The sequence below is a fragment of the Fusarium verticillioides genome, chromosome 10 (assembly GCF_000149555.1).
Source record: "Fusarium verticillioides 7600 chromosome 10, whole genome shotgun sequence".
NCBI classification, from domain to species: Eukaryota; Fungi; Ascomycota; class Sordariomycetes; order Hypocreales; family Nectriaceae; genus Fusarium; species Fusarium verticillioides.
Window position 1 is genome coordinate 1217107 of NC_031684.1, and position 14470 is coordinate 1231576.

General features: G+C 49.2%; 6 protein-coding genes across 6 annotated transcripts; 2 read left to right on the forward strand and 4 right to left on the reverse strand.

Annotated features, from left to right (window-relative positions):
• Positions 1–197: 197 nt before the first annotated feature.
• FVEG_08682 (hypothetical protein) lies at positions 198–1573 on the reverse strand. Its single transcript, XM_018897566.1, has 3 exons — positions 1028–1573; positions 703–971; positions 198–650 (listed from the first exon to the last, which is right to left on the reverse strand). The coding sequence occupies exons 1-3, from the start codon at positions 1052–1054 to the stop codon at positions 287–289; spliced, it is 660 nt and encodes a 219-aa protein (XP_018755255.1). The 5' UTR covers positions 1055–1573; the 3' UTR covers positions 198–286.
• FVEG_16398 (hypothetical protein) lies at positions 1264–3447 on the forward strand (the record flags this gene model as incomplete). Its single annotated transcript, XM_018905637.1, has 4 exons — positions 1264–1645; positions 1712–2268; positions 2314–2571; positions 2620–3447. 4 exons carry the CDS (start codon positions 1264–1266, stop codon positions 3445–3447), a joined length of 2025 nt encoding a protein of 674 aa, XP_018755254.1.
• A 373-nt stretch (positions 3448–3820) lies between these two features.
• On the reverse strand, positions 3821–5168 carry FVEG_08679 (alkaline proteinase; the record flags this gene model as incomplete). The annotated part of the gene is made up of 3 exons (XM_018897565.1): positions 3821–4420; positions 4473–4814; positions 4866–5168. 3 exons carry the CDS (start codon positions 5166–5168, stop codon positions 3821–3823), a joined length of 1245 nt encoding a protein of 414 aa, XP_018755253.1.
• A 1457-nt stretch (positions 5169–6625) lies between these two features.
• FVEG_08678 (hypothetical protein) lies at positions 6626–8303 on the reverse strand (the record flags this gene model as incomplete). Its single annotated transcript, XM_018897564.1, has 3 exons — positions 6626–7354; positions 7406–7709; positions 7756–8303. 3 exons carry the CDS (start codon positions 8301–8303, stop codon positions 6626–6628), a joined length of 1581 nt encoding a protein of 526 aa, XP_018755252.1.
• A 1184-nt stretch (positions 8304–9487) lies between these two features.
• FVEG_08677 (hypothetical protein) lies at positions 9488–11989 on the forward strand (the record flags this gene model as incomplete). Its single annotated transcript, XM_018897563.1, has 5 exons — positions 9488–9491; positions 9564–9824; positions 9870–10027; positions 11310–11487; positions 11721–11989. 5 exons carry the CDS (start codon positions 9488–9490, stop codon positions 11966–11968), a joined length of 849 nt encoding a protein of 282 aa, XP_018755251.1. The 3' UTR covers positions 11969–11989.
• On the reverse strand, positions 11680–14393 carry FVEG_08676 (hypothetical protein). Its single transcript, XM_018897562.1, has 3 exons — positions 14213–14393; positions 13499–14165; positions 11680–13451 (listed from the first exon to the last, which is right to left on the reverse strand). Exons 2-3 carry the CDS (start codon positions 13922–13924, stop codon positions 12387–12389), a joined length of 1491 nt encoding a protein of 496 aa, XP_018755250.1. The 5' UTR covers positions 13925–14165; positions 14213–14393; the 3' UTR covers positions 11680–12386.
• Between the last annotated feature and the right edge of the window lie 77 nt (positions 14394–14470).

A 14470-nucleotide genomic window follows, 5' to 3' on the forward strand; every position in this document is an offset into this window, starting at 1 on the left:
ACGTTGATCAATGGGGCTTGCCAACTTCTCAACCAATGAATCTGGATATATGCTTGTTACTGTACAGTAGCCGCATTAGCGCCCACAACCTGATCAATCACTTCGGGGGAGGCCAGCGAATTATAGCAATCATTTACCAGCATGTTGCAGGTGCAAAGATAAGCAGTCTACGCCACAAGCGATAGCAAGGTTCAGCTGCCAAGGAATAGAAATGAAAATGTTTATTGTTTCTCCGACGCAATTTGCGTTATCGGATATGAAGTCGCTATCAGTTCCTAGTCTCCATCTATTTGACGAGCTCCCACTCCTCACCAAAGCCATCAGTCTTCATAACAGTAGCACTCTTAAGGTCGTCAGCCTCTCCCTGGCCCAGATAAATGTTGTTCAAGTCACTGTAGTACATGCGGCAACTATGTCCACTAAGGACGACCTCGCCATTGTCGTTGACGCTGACATACTTTTGAGCAGATCCTCCGACTGCACTAACAGAGATGTAGTCCTTGCCGATGATGACAGTCCTGTTTCTGTCACTGTCACGCTCTCCGTCAAGCCGGAAGGTGAAGCGAGTGCGACCCTGCTTAGTAGCATAGATTAAACCACCCTTTTCGAACCAGTATAGGTCTGGGCTAGACTTGGACCGAATGTAGTAACTGCAGTACATTAGACACAAACTCCTCAGAAGAATAACTTGAAGGAACTTACGAATCATCGCTAAGGACGCTGACTCTTGGAGGTTGAGCGAAGTTGGAGATGATACGACCATCTCGATCATTCAGCAAGGTGTATCTGATCTTGTTCAAGAATGAAGGAGCCAGGTCCCATGCCTGAGCGCCGCTGCCCCAAGAGTAGAAGTCAGGGCCGAGACGCTTGACATGCTCTGGATCCTTGGTAGAGGCCTCTCGCCACCACTCATCAATGGTCTCAGCATCAGGGGCTGTAAGAAGGTACCGATAGTTGGGCTCGGAAGTTTGCTAAGAGAATGTCAGGATGCTGGTCCGCTAATGACTTCTGAATTTTGGAGATATACCCATTTGAGGAAAGCGTAGTAGACCATGATGGGCTTTAGAAGGTGGTTGAAATCAACAAAAGTTTGAATGTGTTTGAGGGCTTTGATGAGATGAGTGCTGGGCTTTGGGTGAAGAGGTTCTTCAAGGCCTTCTCAATACCATGCTTTATACGCAGCTCCTGATCATTCGCACTCCAAGTTCGTACTCACTCCTCATCTCCCCATTCTCCTTCACCTCTTTCTTTCATTTCCCAACCATGCATGAATCCTGGAAGACCATCCTCGCGCTCTCCAGCTTTGCGTTAACCAGCACAGCAAAGGACATTTCGTTCGATGCTCGTCTTATGGTACAGCAAGCTGGACTGCCTTCCGTGCTCAGTAATGGCTCTGGCCCGCCTCCCCAGCTTGACCTCCCAAACACACGTCCAGCTCGGTCCATCGACCCGAGCCAGATTGTGCCTATCCAAGATGCTTCTGGTAACAGCCGTTGCTGTCCCATTGGAACTGTCAACAATCTTAGTGGCTGTGTTTTCCCTCATTCGTCTGTCTGCCCTGAGGGTACTCGTCTTGCGGGAAATACTTGCATTAGCGAGAAGCCACCCAAGTACCCTGATGGTCTGATCTATAATGGTCGCAACTGTATCGGCACCGCACCTAGCAGTCCTCCTGGCAGCTGATTCAACGGCGAGTCCTGCGAGTCTGTAGCCGAACCGCGTTGTAACCCTGGGTTCACATACCAGGACGGCAACTGTGTCTCCCTTTCTGAAGCCGGATGCCCTCCAGGATTCACCCTCAAGAACCGTATTTGTACTTCAAGCAGCAAGCCTCAGTGCCCTGCCTCTTTCAAGTATGAGGATGGTAGCTGTGTTGATTCTAAGCCGCAGTTTTGCCCTCCCGGTAGTAAGCTCGCCGATGGCAATTGTGTTGGCGAAGCCCCTCCGTCATGCCCTCCCGGCTATGTCATCAACAAGGGAGTATGCACCCACGAGTCAAAGCCGAGATGTCCTCCTGGATCCAGCTTCGATGGCACTGCTTGTGTCTCTGAGAAGCCCCCTTCCTGTGAGCCAGGCTTCTTCAATGGAAAGGTCTGTGAAGACAAGCCGTCTTGCCCTCCTGGATTCAACCTCGAAGGGCGAGTTTGCGTCTCCGAAAGCAGAGCTTCCTGCCCTGGCGGAACCTACATCGTCTCTGATAAGACTAGTGGAAAGTCGGCCTGCTGCTATAAGAACTTTGACTTCAACGGAGACACCTGCTTCAAATCTGTTGACCATGAGGATGACTGACCTCCTGGCACTCACTATGACAAGGGCCGCTGCTGGGTTAGCCCCACTGAGGAGCCTAGCTGCCCTACCGGCGGAAAGTGGAACGGAAAGACTTGCATTGTTCAGCCTGTTCCTCAGTGCCGTGCTGGACAGTACACCAACGGACGATGCATCATCACTGAGAGCCCTCGTTGCCGCCCTGGTGCCGTTTTCAACGGAGAGAACTGTGTTCTCGAGGACCGTGCGGCTTGCCCTCCCGGAAGTGTTCTCAGCGGCAAGAAGTGTGGCTCTAGCACTCCTCCCGTCTGTGAGCCTGGCCACACTCTGACCGGTAATTAATGTATCTCATAGGAGCGTCCTCAGTTCTCTCGTGGATCCACCGTTGTTGGCCGATACTGCAAGTACCCCGATCTTCCTGTCTGTGAGCGCGGCACCAACCACCACGATGATGACTGCACTTCTTCCATTACTCCGGAGTGCCCTACCGGAAGCTCTTTCAATGGAGTTAACTGCATCTCAAATGATCGTCCTATTTGTAGGCCTGGCTACATCTTCAACGGCGCTACTTGTGTCTCGGAGAAAGATGTCCCGGCCTGCCCCAACAATATGCAATTTGATGGCACCAACTGTGTCTCAAAGGAGCGACCTATCTGTGACCCTAGAAAGTCCTTCGATGGCGGTACTTGTGTCGATCACTCTGATCCTCAATGCCGACCTGGTCTTGTTTTCGACGGCACCAGCTGTGCATCTAAGGAGCCTCCCCGCTGTGAACCTGGTACCAGCTGGAACGGAAGCAAATGTACTTCTGAGAAGAACCCAGGCTGTGCTCCCGGTATGAAGTACAACTCTGAGACTGAGACTTGCGACTCATCTCTCAAACCCCGTTGCCCTACTGGAACGGAGCTCAGAGATGATGTTTGTGTCTCGGTTACTCCTCCTCAGTGCGCGAGTGGCACCACCAGAAAGGGTGACAAGTGTGTCTCTGTCGAGCTTCCCCGTTGCCCTCAAGGTCTTACTCCCAGCGGTGGTCTTTGCATCTCCACCAAGGTACCTGAGTGTGGCGAGGGCACTATCTTCGACGGCAAGGGATGTGTTATTGGCAAGACCGACGAGTGTTATACTCTTCGCACTAGCCCTCCTGTCGGTGCTGCTGGCCTCCCTGCTGAGGGCGGTCGCTAAACCTGTTTCCTAAAAGTCTGAATCCCCCATTTGTATCAATAGTATGAGCCTCAACTCAAAAATTGACAACTTTCATTTCTCAATCTCTTTGTTTAGCCTGGTGACTTCCAACTCAACGTGAGATATCTGAAGACCTAGTCGTCCCAGCGATGTGATTTTCCTAGATTCGTAGTCCTGGTGAGTGTAGAGCTGTATAAAAACCTGTTTAGTTCAGACTGGTTATGAATTTACGTAACTCTAGGGTGGTGAGCCTGGGCCACACTAAGCGCATATCCAACGGGGTCTCCTAAGAGTCAACTTTAAATATCGGTAGTATTGATTTTCACTATTGATATATTCTATCCGAATTTCCTCCAGGGTGAACCCTTCGCATTTACGCACCGTTACCGTTGTAGGCAACGCTGTTAGGAGAGCCGCTGAGAGTACCAGTGATTCTGCCAGTAGTGGCAAGAGACTTAATACGGTTGGTAACGGAGGCAGGGGTGGAGAGACCCTCAAGAACCTGGAGGTACAGAGCAAGACCGGCAACGTGGGGGCAGGCCATGGAGGTACCGCTGATGGTGTTGGTAGCAGAGTTGGAGCCGATCCAGGTGGAGAGGATGTTGACACCAGGGCCGAAGACGTCGACGCCAGCACCGTAGTTAGTGAAGGAAGCAGGGCGCCAGCTAGAGTCGATGGCGGCAACGGTCAGAGCGTTGGGGGCGTTGGCAGGAGACTGGCCAGAGACGGGAAGAGGTCGGCCGAACTGGTCACCGTTACCGGCAGCAACAACAGAGAGGACACCAGAGTTGTAGGCAGCGTTGATGGCAGAGGTCCAGGTCTGAGAAGCGGGACCGCCGAGAGACAGGTTGATCACAGAGCGGCCAGCACGGCTCTTGGAGGTGATGTCGTTGACAGCCCAGTTGAAGCCAGCAAGGATAGTGGAGGTAGATCCCGAACTGCCAGCGAAGACCTTGACGGAGATGATGTTGGCCTAGAAAGTTAATCAGTCTTTGATTAGAAAGAAGGAATTGTATTTGACTTACCTGCTTGGCGACACCGTAGGTAGAACTAGCGATGGTACCGGCAACGTGAGTACCGTGACCGAGGGTATCCTCGTGAGCACCACCAACAGCGTTGTAACCAAGAGAAGCACGGCCACCGAAGTTGGTGTGGCTGACCTGGACACCGCTGTCAACGACGTAGGCGTAAGAGCCTTGGCCGGCAGTGGTGTCGTAGATGTAGCTGGTAGAGCCGGAGGTTCGGTGAGAGATCGTACCGAGACCCCATGGGGCACCAGACTGGGTAGTCAGAGCACGGTCAGTAAGCTCGGGCTCAGACTCCTCGTAGCTGAGGTACATAGTGTAGTCAGGCTCAACGAAGGCAACCTATAGCATGTCAGCGATTGAATGACTATAAAACCAGATCTGTCAACAAACCTCAGGGCTCTTCTTGATCTCAGCAATGGTGGACTTGTCGAACTCGCCAGAGTAAGCGCTCCAGCTGCTGATGTTGAAAGTCTTCTCAACACCAGAAGTATCACGCTTGTTGAGGCTGCGGCGGTGGACATCGCCGACCCAGTTCAAGTGAGCCGCAACTGAGGAGTCAGAGGCATCAGGCTTGAGGGTGATGATGTACTTGTCGGGGACAGCCTCTCGCTTGGAGAGGATATCGGCAGGAGCAGCGAGGACTGCGGGGAGCAGAGCTCCAAGAGCCAGAGCAAGGCGGCGGAAGCTAGTCATGATGAACAGAGAGATACAAGAGGAGATGAGATTGTGAGGATGAGGATAGCAAAACTGATTATCGCGGTGATCGTTAAGTGTATTTATACAAAGTTCAGCATGAATACACCTTTAGCTGATTGATAATACAATTAGATCCAATCATCCATATCATCAACACCAAGTCTTGCGTGATAGCGTTGAGTTTGGATAGAGACTTTTCAGCTTCCTAAACCGTCACGGCGGCCGAGGTGTCCAAGTAAGGAAAGTGATAGTGGATGAATAGTATCAAGCAAAAGTGCCACTGCCAAGACAGACTTGTAGCGGAGTTAGCCTCGAAATATCTTGGCTAGCTACCTTGCAAGACTATGCTCCTCCTTGATTATGTCGCTGATGGTTGGAGTTGGGTATCAAGGTCCATAAATCTAACTCTGAATATGGTATTCCTGTTCAGAACGAGTCATCAAGACGAAAATAGCTCATAAACGTTGCAAAGATGTTTGTATTCAAGGGTCCAACGGTATGCCAGGGCATGAGCTGGGGTTCAGGTGCAGCCGCGGGGTTATATGCTGTCATCAATTTCTTATCACCTCGAATGCTTGGACCTGCTTTAATCCTTCCCGTACCTTTTCTCCTAGCGAACAGCGGCCTCCCCCGCCATTTGCTTTGCCATGACCGCTATCTCGTTCGGGGCCGCTCCTCACAAAGGGAAAGGCGCGTCGACTCCCTTGGACGGGATGAACCCTCTTGTTAGGGAAAACCATAGTGTCGATCCGGCAAAGAGAGCAATATAGCGCAATATGATGGGATGAATGGGAGATAGCGCTGAGTTGATCGGCAGTAGAGGCCTCGTGTGACCCTGGTACCCTGGACCTAATCCTCTTTCTAATGGACTCGCGTGATTCGGACACATTACCCATACGGGAATATCCTAAGGTTCTTATGTTTGCACTAGAGAGTATGCTTAGTTTATGCATGCGAGAAACCTGGCTTAGCGCTCAGCTAGCAGACAGGGGTATCGCTGATTCCGCGAATCAAGGCCTAAAACCCCATCACTATCTCGGTATTGAAGACTAGTGCGATGTCGACCACGGAGGGCGCAAATAAAGTGTTGGCGATAGGGACTTTAATTGGAGTGTCAGATAAGCTTGACTATGGTCTTGGCTTCTAGCGAGCTTCTTAAATCGGGTATATGTGTGGACATATACGAGAGAGATCGTCAGTCCGGGAGTCGTTGGCGCAACTTGGCAGTCACCGCTTTGACCTACCAGTGAAGTGTGACACAAGATAGCACGGAACCGATTAGGATAGCGTCGATGTCGATCGCATCTGGTCAACGAGGGGATTTCCCAGTCTCGCGATTGATCAACGAGTCTATCTACGGACCACAGATATCCGGTAAAGATAACACAAATACATTGGATGCTTCTTCCTCTCCTCCAGCCAAGCATCTCTCCCATTTCAATACCCAAACCTGGCTAGTCCACAAATACCCGCCGCTCCACCTTGACAGGAAGAGGTCCAGGGTTCGAGTTGAATCGATCAAAGATGACGAAGTCCATCTCTTGGTCCGCCAAGTACATGTCGTATCTCCGCACCAAGGTGGAAATCAATATCTGCAGTTCAACAATCGCAATGTGCCTGCCAAGGCATTGACGCGGTCCTTGACTGAACACGATGTAGTACCTTCTGAGATTGGACAATTGCTCTGGGTCAAACCATCGCTCCGGATCGAACTCATCGGGGTCCTTATACAGTTTCCTGTTTCGGTGGATAGTCCATGGTGAAACTGCAACAGTCGTCCCTTGCTTGATGTGATGGCCCGCTATGATTGCGCCTTGGGGACATACCACGAGACGTTGTTGAGCATAGGCAATTGGGGGTCGGAGTCTCAATGACTCGTCAATACACGCTCTCAAATACGGAAGGTCCTTAGCAGAATCGTATGAGACAATTCCTTCGTTGCTCGATCCTGGTTTGGCATCGATCTCACCTCGTAGCTTCTCGAAGCATTTTGGATTTGAGAGCAAAAAGTACAGGGTACTCGAAAGAGCAGCAGCAGTAGTTTCGCTGCCAGCATTCATGAAGACGATGGATTCAGATAAAAGTCTTTCAAATGAAAGCCCTCGAGTTTCGCCCTCGCGGTTCGTCAGGATCTTACTCATGAAGTCTTGTTGAAGACGATCTGGTGAGCCGTTATTCAATCTCTGAATAAAATGTCAGTTGACGTGTTGATGTCACGGCTTCTATGGCATTACCCTAGTTAGCTGGCTGGTACAAACATTGTCAAAGTCTTCGATTCCTTGAGCTCCAGTTGACTGTTTCAGCCAATTTGTGGAAGTGAAAAGTCGTTTGATGATTTTGACGCATCGAATGCTGGATAGCTGAGCTAAAGTCGTGGACAATCTTGTCCCTCGATGCAGTGCGTCAAGAGTACTGGGGATATGGTATTCATGCCTCCCAGGAGATTTAACTCTTGTGGTATCACATCTGCCTGCTAGAAAGCCCATAGGGAGGCTAAAAGCCATGTCGCCGATGACATCCAAAGTGAAGTAGTTGAACCTTTGCCTGTTCAGTGATGGTTGGTCTGGTAGGAAATGCAACTTACCATCGTCGAATGTCCAATGCCTGACTCGCCGTGTCCTGGGTTGCAATTTCATCCAAGTAGTCAAGCATCCTCTGGAAGTTTTGTCTGATGATAGGTTCCATGTCCGTAACTGTTTTGAGCGCAAATGAGTTGGAAAGGTATTTTCTTCGCTGAGAATGATCGCCATGATCAATGACATTGACAATGTCGCGCTCTTTACCAGCAATTTTGTCATAAAATGTGTCCTTAACAAGCTTTCGAGCTGCAGCATGGCCGTATATGTCAGGCACGGCTTCCGGGATGTTGAAGATGATGAGACTAGGCGCAATTCGGATGACATCACCAAGTCTTTCATGCTGATCATGGATGCTTCTGGAGCGTCGTTGGAGCCATGTCTCCTTGAGAATCCACCACTGAGTTGTTGCTGCAAGGAAGCTGGGTGCTGGATATTTTCTCATGTCGAGAGGATCAAGAAGATAGTGAAGAAGAGGTCTGAAGACAAGGAACGCTATTAAAGCGAGAAGGACAATGAACGCCAAATCTGCAGCATTTATTGATAACAAGAACATGACGAGAGACCTTACGATGTTTGAGCGCACCTATTACATCGTTTGAAATAGATTATCTATGCTATTTATATTTGGGTGAGGCGTATGAGAGAAAGCTTCGGACAGAATTATTCTTGTGAGGAATTTTGGTCTACAACTCCATTTGAGTTTGGACGCAAGTCAACCAGTTCCCGACATTCGACCAAAATTACCTTCTTGAGGAACGAAAATGATATCACTCTGTGATGTTGTCGAATTATACTTTGCGGCGTAGTAAAAGCTACAGCACCGGACCAACTGTCAAAGAAGCTCGGGCAGAAACACCCAAAGAGGCAATTTACCACTGCGGTGATGATGCACCCCGCCCTTTTAGCGCAGCGTAGACAGCCACAAAAAGGTCCCCTCGACCAGATTTTCCTTTTTGGGTTCTTCAGTCCTCGAGCATATTTTCCCAGTTCTGTCCATAATAACGCGGCTGTTCTTTCACCTAAAATTCTTTAGCAATCGATGCAGTAACATGGGTCGAAGATCACAGCACACGGCCTGGTACACTGCATATTCTCTGAAGCATTCCTGGGTACGAGTTTAACTGACGTAACTCCAGCCAAACATGTCAAGATCGTCATTTGAAATGCAAGTATAGGTCTGATGTTAAAACAAGATGCCGTAACCATTCTGATACAGTCTACAATAGGTAACCCAACCAGCCTTCCCTGCTCGAACTGCACCAAGTCTAAGAGACAATGCAAAGCCGGATCATTCTTCCTATTTCGCCCAGGCATCAGGTCCATACCCTCCAGGACCTCCAAAACAAGAGATAGAATTCGTCGAAATCGAAGTACAATATTACCACTTACGGAGATCAACTCTGATAGTTTAGAGACATCCTTATCTTCAGATGCTGCGTTGTATCCTGTGACCTCTTCATCAAGAGGTCCACAGGCTTTGACACTAACCCGGGAACGAACGTCTGTGCCGAGTCCGATCGACAATGACCATGCTTACAACAATCCAAGCAATAACCCACTTAGAATTCACGAGCTTCTTTGTAGCGAGATTGCTGATACCCTGCCCAACGGAGACTACACTACACCGCCTTTCATAGTGAAGCCTGGTTCGCTCTATCTTGACCGTCCGATCGGTCAAGCTATTGACCACCGAGTAGCCGAGCTCTTACTGCACTTCAAGACAGTCATAGCGAAACCATGGGTAAGAACATAACTCATCCCCTCTAAGCTTCTCTTTTCATCTTAATCGTGGCTATATAGTTCGAAGTCACAGATCCTGACTTCACCAACGAAGCTCTTCGACGAGCCCCGAGATGCCCTCTGCTTCTCTACTCATTACTCGCTGTCTCCAGTAGCCACAAGAGTCGATTCTTGGATGACCCTGTCATCGCTCGGGACTATGCGAGATATGGAGAAGAATATCATGAGAAATGTATCAGTCTGTTGCTACCCATGCTCAGTGACAATGGAAGTATCACAGATGGTGCGTTTTTAGCGTGTTCTACCATCCTCAGATGGTATGAGGAGCTCAGTGGTAAGTAACTGCAACAAGAAAATGGCCATTGCTTACCTTTCAAAGCACCTATCCATGGGAGAGATGATGCAAGACATCTGTTGGGAGGCTACGCATCAGTCGCCGAGTCTTTCAAACAAGATCTGCCTTGGGAAGGATTCCGACGGGCAGCACTATGGATTCACCTCCGCCAAGACATCTTCAATGCTGTCATTAACCAGAGGGTACCTAGAACTAACGTCAACTGACTGGGAATCGATCGTGGTTGCTCGCCCGCAGACGAATCAATTTGGGCCAAACGGGTACTCTGCCTTGAGGCTGAGGTCGTCGAATACTGTTTTGGACAAGAACGACCGTCAATCCAGCATTATGAAGCCCTTGAAGATCGCTTGGAGGATTGGGACCGCCAAAAGCCTCAAACCTTCACGCCAGTCTTTTACCAAGAGTGTGATCCGCCACAGGGAGTATCATTTCCCACCGTTTCTGTGCTCTTGGATAGTTGTGGTCAGTAAACCCCCCAAACATGCACCAGCACCATTTCTGACTACTGTAGTATTTGGTTTGAGCCATTACTATTTTGCCATGCTTATGATGCTCGTCCACGATCCTCGCATGCCGAAAATTGGTACTCAGTACCTACAACATCAGAAAGAAATGAGAGTCAGTCTGGCCGTCTCGTGGCTGTAATTCGATGACTGACTGCCTCTAGATAAAGATATTACATTTCCTAAGATTACTGTGTGGTATCGCTTCTTCAAGCCCAGTGCCGCCTGCTAGAGGGATGACGTGCTTGGCCCTCTCGCTGTGTAAGTAGAGTCGAATTAATTTCTGGATTGAGTGCTAATTCTTTTGTAACAGTCGGGTCATGGATCACAGATCAAGCGGAACGAGATGCAGCTATAGGCATCTTGAGGAAGGTCGACCAAGAGGATGCCTGGCCAACATCAAGTTTGCAACGGGAATTACGGGCTCAGTGGGAAAGCAGAGACTAAAATGAGACATGCACTGAGATTCTTAATGAAAAACATGTCCATACTCCATAAACACTATTCATGTAAGAATACCGAGGCGTCGGCTCAAACTTCGCGTTGATCTAGGCTAGCCAGCCTATCCCCACGTCTGACTCTTGTCTCTACGTCATCGGCCTTACGTCTATTTAGCCCACAACCTACATCGACAGCGGAAAAATCGAAAAAAAAAAAAAAAAAAAAAAGCCGTCTCTCAACAGTTGGTGGTGGCATTTCCTCGAAAATTATGTTTATGTAGTACCAGAATCTCCATCGCGAACACGCACGAAGCCTATGGAGGTGCTCTGCGTAGGCTTACCCAGGTCAGCGACTGAGTCTCTCCAGACCGCGCTTTTGAAGCTTGGATACGATCACACCTATCACGGCTAGGATATCGTATACAACGCCAGATTATTCATCAAAATGGGTCCGCTTACGTCGAAAGATTTTAGTCAATATTATTTATCATTGTGCAAAGTTACTCACGTAGCGGAGATAGTTCGGCTCGCTCGATAGCAACACTACCACTACACAAAAAGAGTTTAACGAGATCCTTAGACACTCTATAGCTGTCACAGATACCGCTGCTTCAGTAGTTGCAGCCGAACTCATCGCAGCGTATCCCGATGCAAAGGTTATCCTCAACTACCGCAAAGACTTGGATGCGTGGCACGAGAGTGCTGTAAAGACTCTAGTGAGCGTTCATAAGAATTAGGCGTTGTACATACTGTCATGTCTCGGGAAGGTACCGTTCTGGGGCTGGCATATTTATGAGCGGTTTATGTAGCCGGGCCTATTTCGGGCCTTAGACGGCAATGTTAAGACGGGAATTGTAAGGAACGGCAACTCTAATTAACTTCCACAAGAGCCCCGATAATCGCTAATAGCAAGTATACTAACCAAAACATAGAACACTGCAACATGATCCGTGGCCTCGTTCCGAAAGACAAGCTTCTCGAGTGGACTGTCAAGGACAGATGGGGACTTTTGTGCAAGTTCCTAGATAAGGCTGTTCCTGATGAGCCCTTTGCTTCTGGCTGGGAAGACCACGAAACGGAAGTCACTAAACGATATCTCATGAGTCCCTTGTCAGGCGTCGCTGTCTTGTCTTCTGTTGGGATTGCAACAGGCGCCATCGCATATAAGACCATGTGGTGAAAGTCCGAGACTCGTGAGGAAACGAATGTTGGTGGCTCGATTTTATAGTTGGCTTTCAAAATATTCGGAAAACGTTCTATATATCAGTTTGAAAATTCTATCTTACTAGACGCGCAAATATATTAGGTCATTGAACGGCCCCTTCCTTACGTAGGTATGTAGAATAACTGAAACCGTTAGAGTCATCACAATTTTGATATAAACTTCCTCGCTCTTAAACCTCCGAAGTCATTGACGACTCTCGCTTGAGAATATCTTCCAGCTAAAACAATAAGAACCCTGGACCAGAATATTTCCAAAGAGACTGCCTGAAGGTGGATCAAGTCGTCACCCCGAAAGCCGGAGATGCGAAAACATGTCTCCATTCAGCCGCTCCCCATGCCTGCTAGCCCCATTTCAAAGAAAGTCCATGATCTGATCAGGAGTGCAATTTGCAACCGATACAAGGCCTTGGCGGCTGAGAACTCTGATAAACGCCAGGATTCTGGGGGCCAGAAACATTCAGAAAGCCCACTGCACCTTTGTCCAAGCGGAAAATAGAATGGTCAACCAGGGTATACGTTCCTGGGACAGCCATCTTCAAGTCGACGATCGTTGACCCACCGCAGGGGACAGAAACGGTCTGAATACCCTTCGATGGGTTGCTGGTCACGCCACCATCTCGGTACACATTTTTGAAGTGCGTGCCGATGATGTGGAATGAGCTAGTAAGGTTTGGTCCAGCATTTCCGAAGAAGATTCTCACATCGTCACCGACATGAGCCTTGAGAGGATGATCTCTTGTCAGGGCAGACTCGCTGCCGTTGAAGGCAACGACTTGAGGTTCTTCACGAAGACCATTGGGATATGAGAACTCCACGATTTCCGAGCGTCGACCGTCATCATCAACCTCAGGTGGTTCATGATAGAATTCGCTCTGCATAACATAATACTCCTTGTCCACGGGTGGAAGGTCGTTGCCTTCCGGCTGTACGTACATGAGGCCGTACATGCCATTGGCGATGTGAACGGGAACAGGGGCAGCAGCGCAATGGTAGACGTAGAGTCCGGGGTAAAGGAGCTTGAAGCGACCGACCTTGGTTTCGCCCTCTTCAGCGGTAGTGACAGCGGCACCTCCACCAGGGCCAGTGAACGCGTGGCAGTCAATGTTGTGAGGATTACCTGCTGGGTCTTTGTTTGTAAGGCTCAACTCCACAACATCTCCGACTTTGGCCCGAATGAAAGGGCCAGGGACGGTGCCGTTGAAAGTCCACTGCTCATATTTGTACTGGCTGGTCAGCTGCGCCAGCTTGGTTGTAGTTACCAAGGGAACCCTGACAAGAGCAGGATGATCTCTTGTGATGGAAGGAGGAACATTTGGCGCAGTTGTGAGAATGGCGTCTTCTTTGGGGAGTTTTGAGATTAGCAATGTCTCGTCGTCAATTGTCTCGAAGATCTTATGCTTATGGTCCCCACCAATAGCAGGCGCCATGGCTATGGATGCCTGAAATGGTCAGCTATACCTGAGCCTGAGTCAGTAATGCAGCTTACCTCGTCATCGACGCAGCATGAAAGAGGCTTCTCCTGGTATGTAGTGGTTTGCTCGCCTTCACAACACCCAAGAGGCTTTTCTTGGATCACCTCTGGCTTCTCGTCCACGCAATGGGCACATTTGGGCTCTTCTGGCTTCTCCGGCACTAGGCCCTGCTTCACTGGGTGGAGGCCTCGTTGGTGAAAATAGGAACTGAGGGCAAGCCCTGCGGATACGGCCAGTACTGGAGTAAGACGAGGATGACGGAACCGATTGTTGGATCTCGTGTTCGATGAAAATGATCTGGCCCCGATTACCGGTGCCCTCCTGGCTAGAAGCGAGATGTTTCTGATGCAAGCAGTAGAGGCAGCAGCTCTAGTGGCAATAGGAAGGAGTTGGCTGGTTATTGGAGCAAGGGTCCAGCATGCCGTCACCATGCGAGACATAGTGAAATAGCTTAAAGTGGAAGTGATTGTAAATACTGAATAATTGTTGGGTCAGATTATCCAAACCCTGGCAGTAAGCAGACCTGGTCGATCTTTATACTGCGACTACCAGGCCATTATATGGCTCAACAAATAGCACAAGAGCGCGGAGATATATGTTTGAGTGCTTGGTAATATGACAGCCGTTACTGACGCATGATGGGACGGACATGGTTTAGTGGTTGACCTCGATTCCATAGCCCTGATCACCGGTGAGCCCAAAATGGTGAACTGAAAACATTAACTTACATATCTCAATGCCAAGCCAAGTACTTCCTTCCCTATAGAATGAGGCCTTATAAGCGAATTGGAATCTACTCATTGCTAAGTATATGCCCTTCAATTGACTACATTGTCGAAACTATGATAGTATCGCCCAAGAAACAACTTTACAAATCTGGAGGCAGTTAGGGCTAAGCTAACAGATGCTCGACCCAAAAGGGGAAAATCAGGACATTTCTCGGCTTCGCGAGAAGAAAGACCACTCGCTTTGTGAAGTGGAATGCC

Excerpts from the sequence above, each read along its gene's own strand:
- FVEG_08682 (XM_018897566.1), bottom strand. The coding sequence starts at position 1,054 with ATGGTCTACTACGCTTTCCTCAAATGG. Across the intron at positions 972-1,027 it reads ACTACGCTTTCCTCAAATGG|CAAACTTCCGAGCCCAACTA; the intron begins GTATATCTCCAA and ends ACATTCTCTTAG. Across the intron at positions 651-702 it reads AGCGTCCTTAGCGATGATTC|TTACTACATTCGGTCCAAGT; the intron begins GTAAGTTCCTTC and ends AATGTACTGCAG.
- FVEG_08676 (XM_018897562.1), bottom strand. The coding sequence starts at position 13,924 with ATGTCTCGCATGGTGACGGCATGCTGGACCCTTGCTCCAATAACCAGC. Across the intron at positions 13,452-13,498 it reads CATGCTGCGTCGATGACGAG|GCATCCATAGCCATGGCGCC; the intron begins GTAAGCTGCATT and ends TGACCATTTCAG.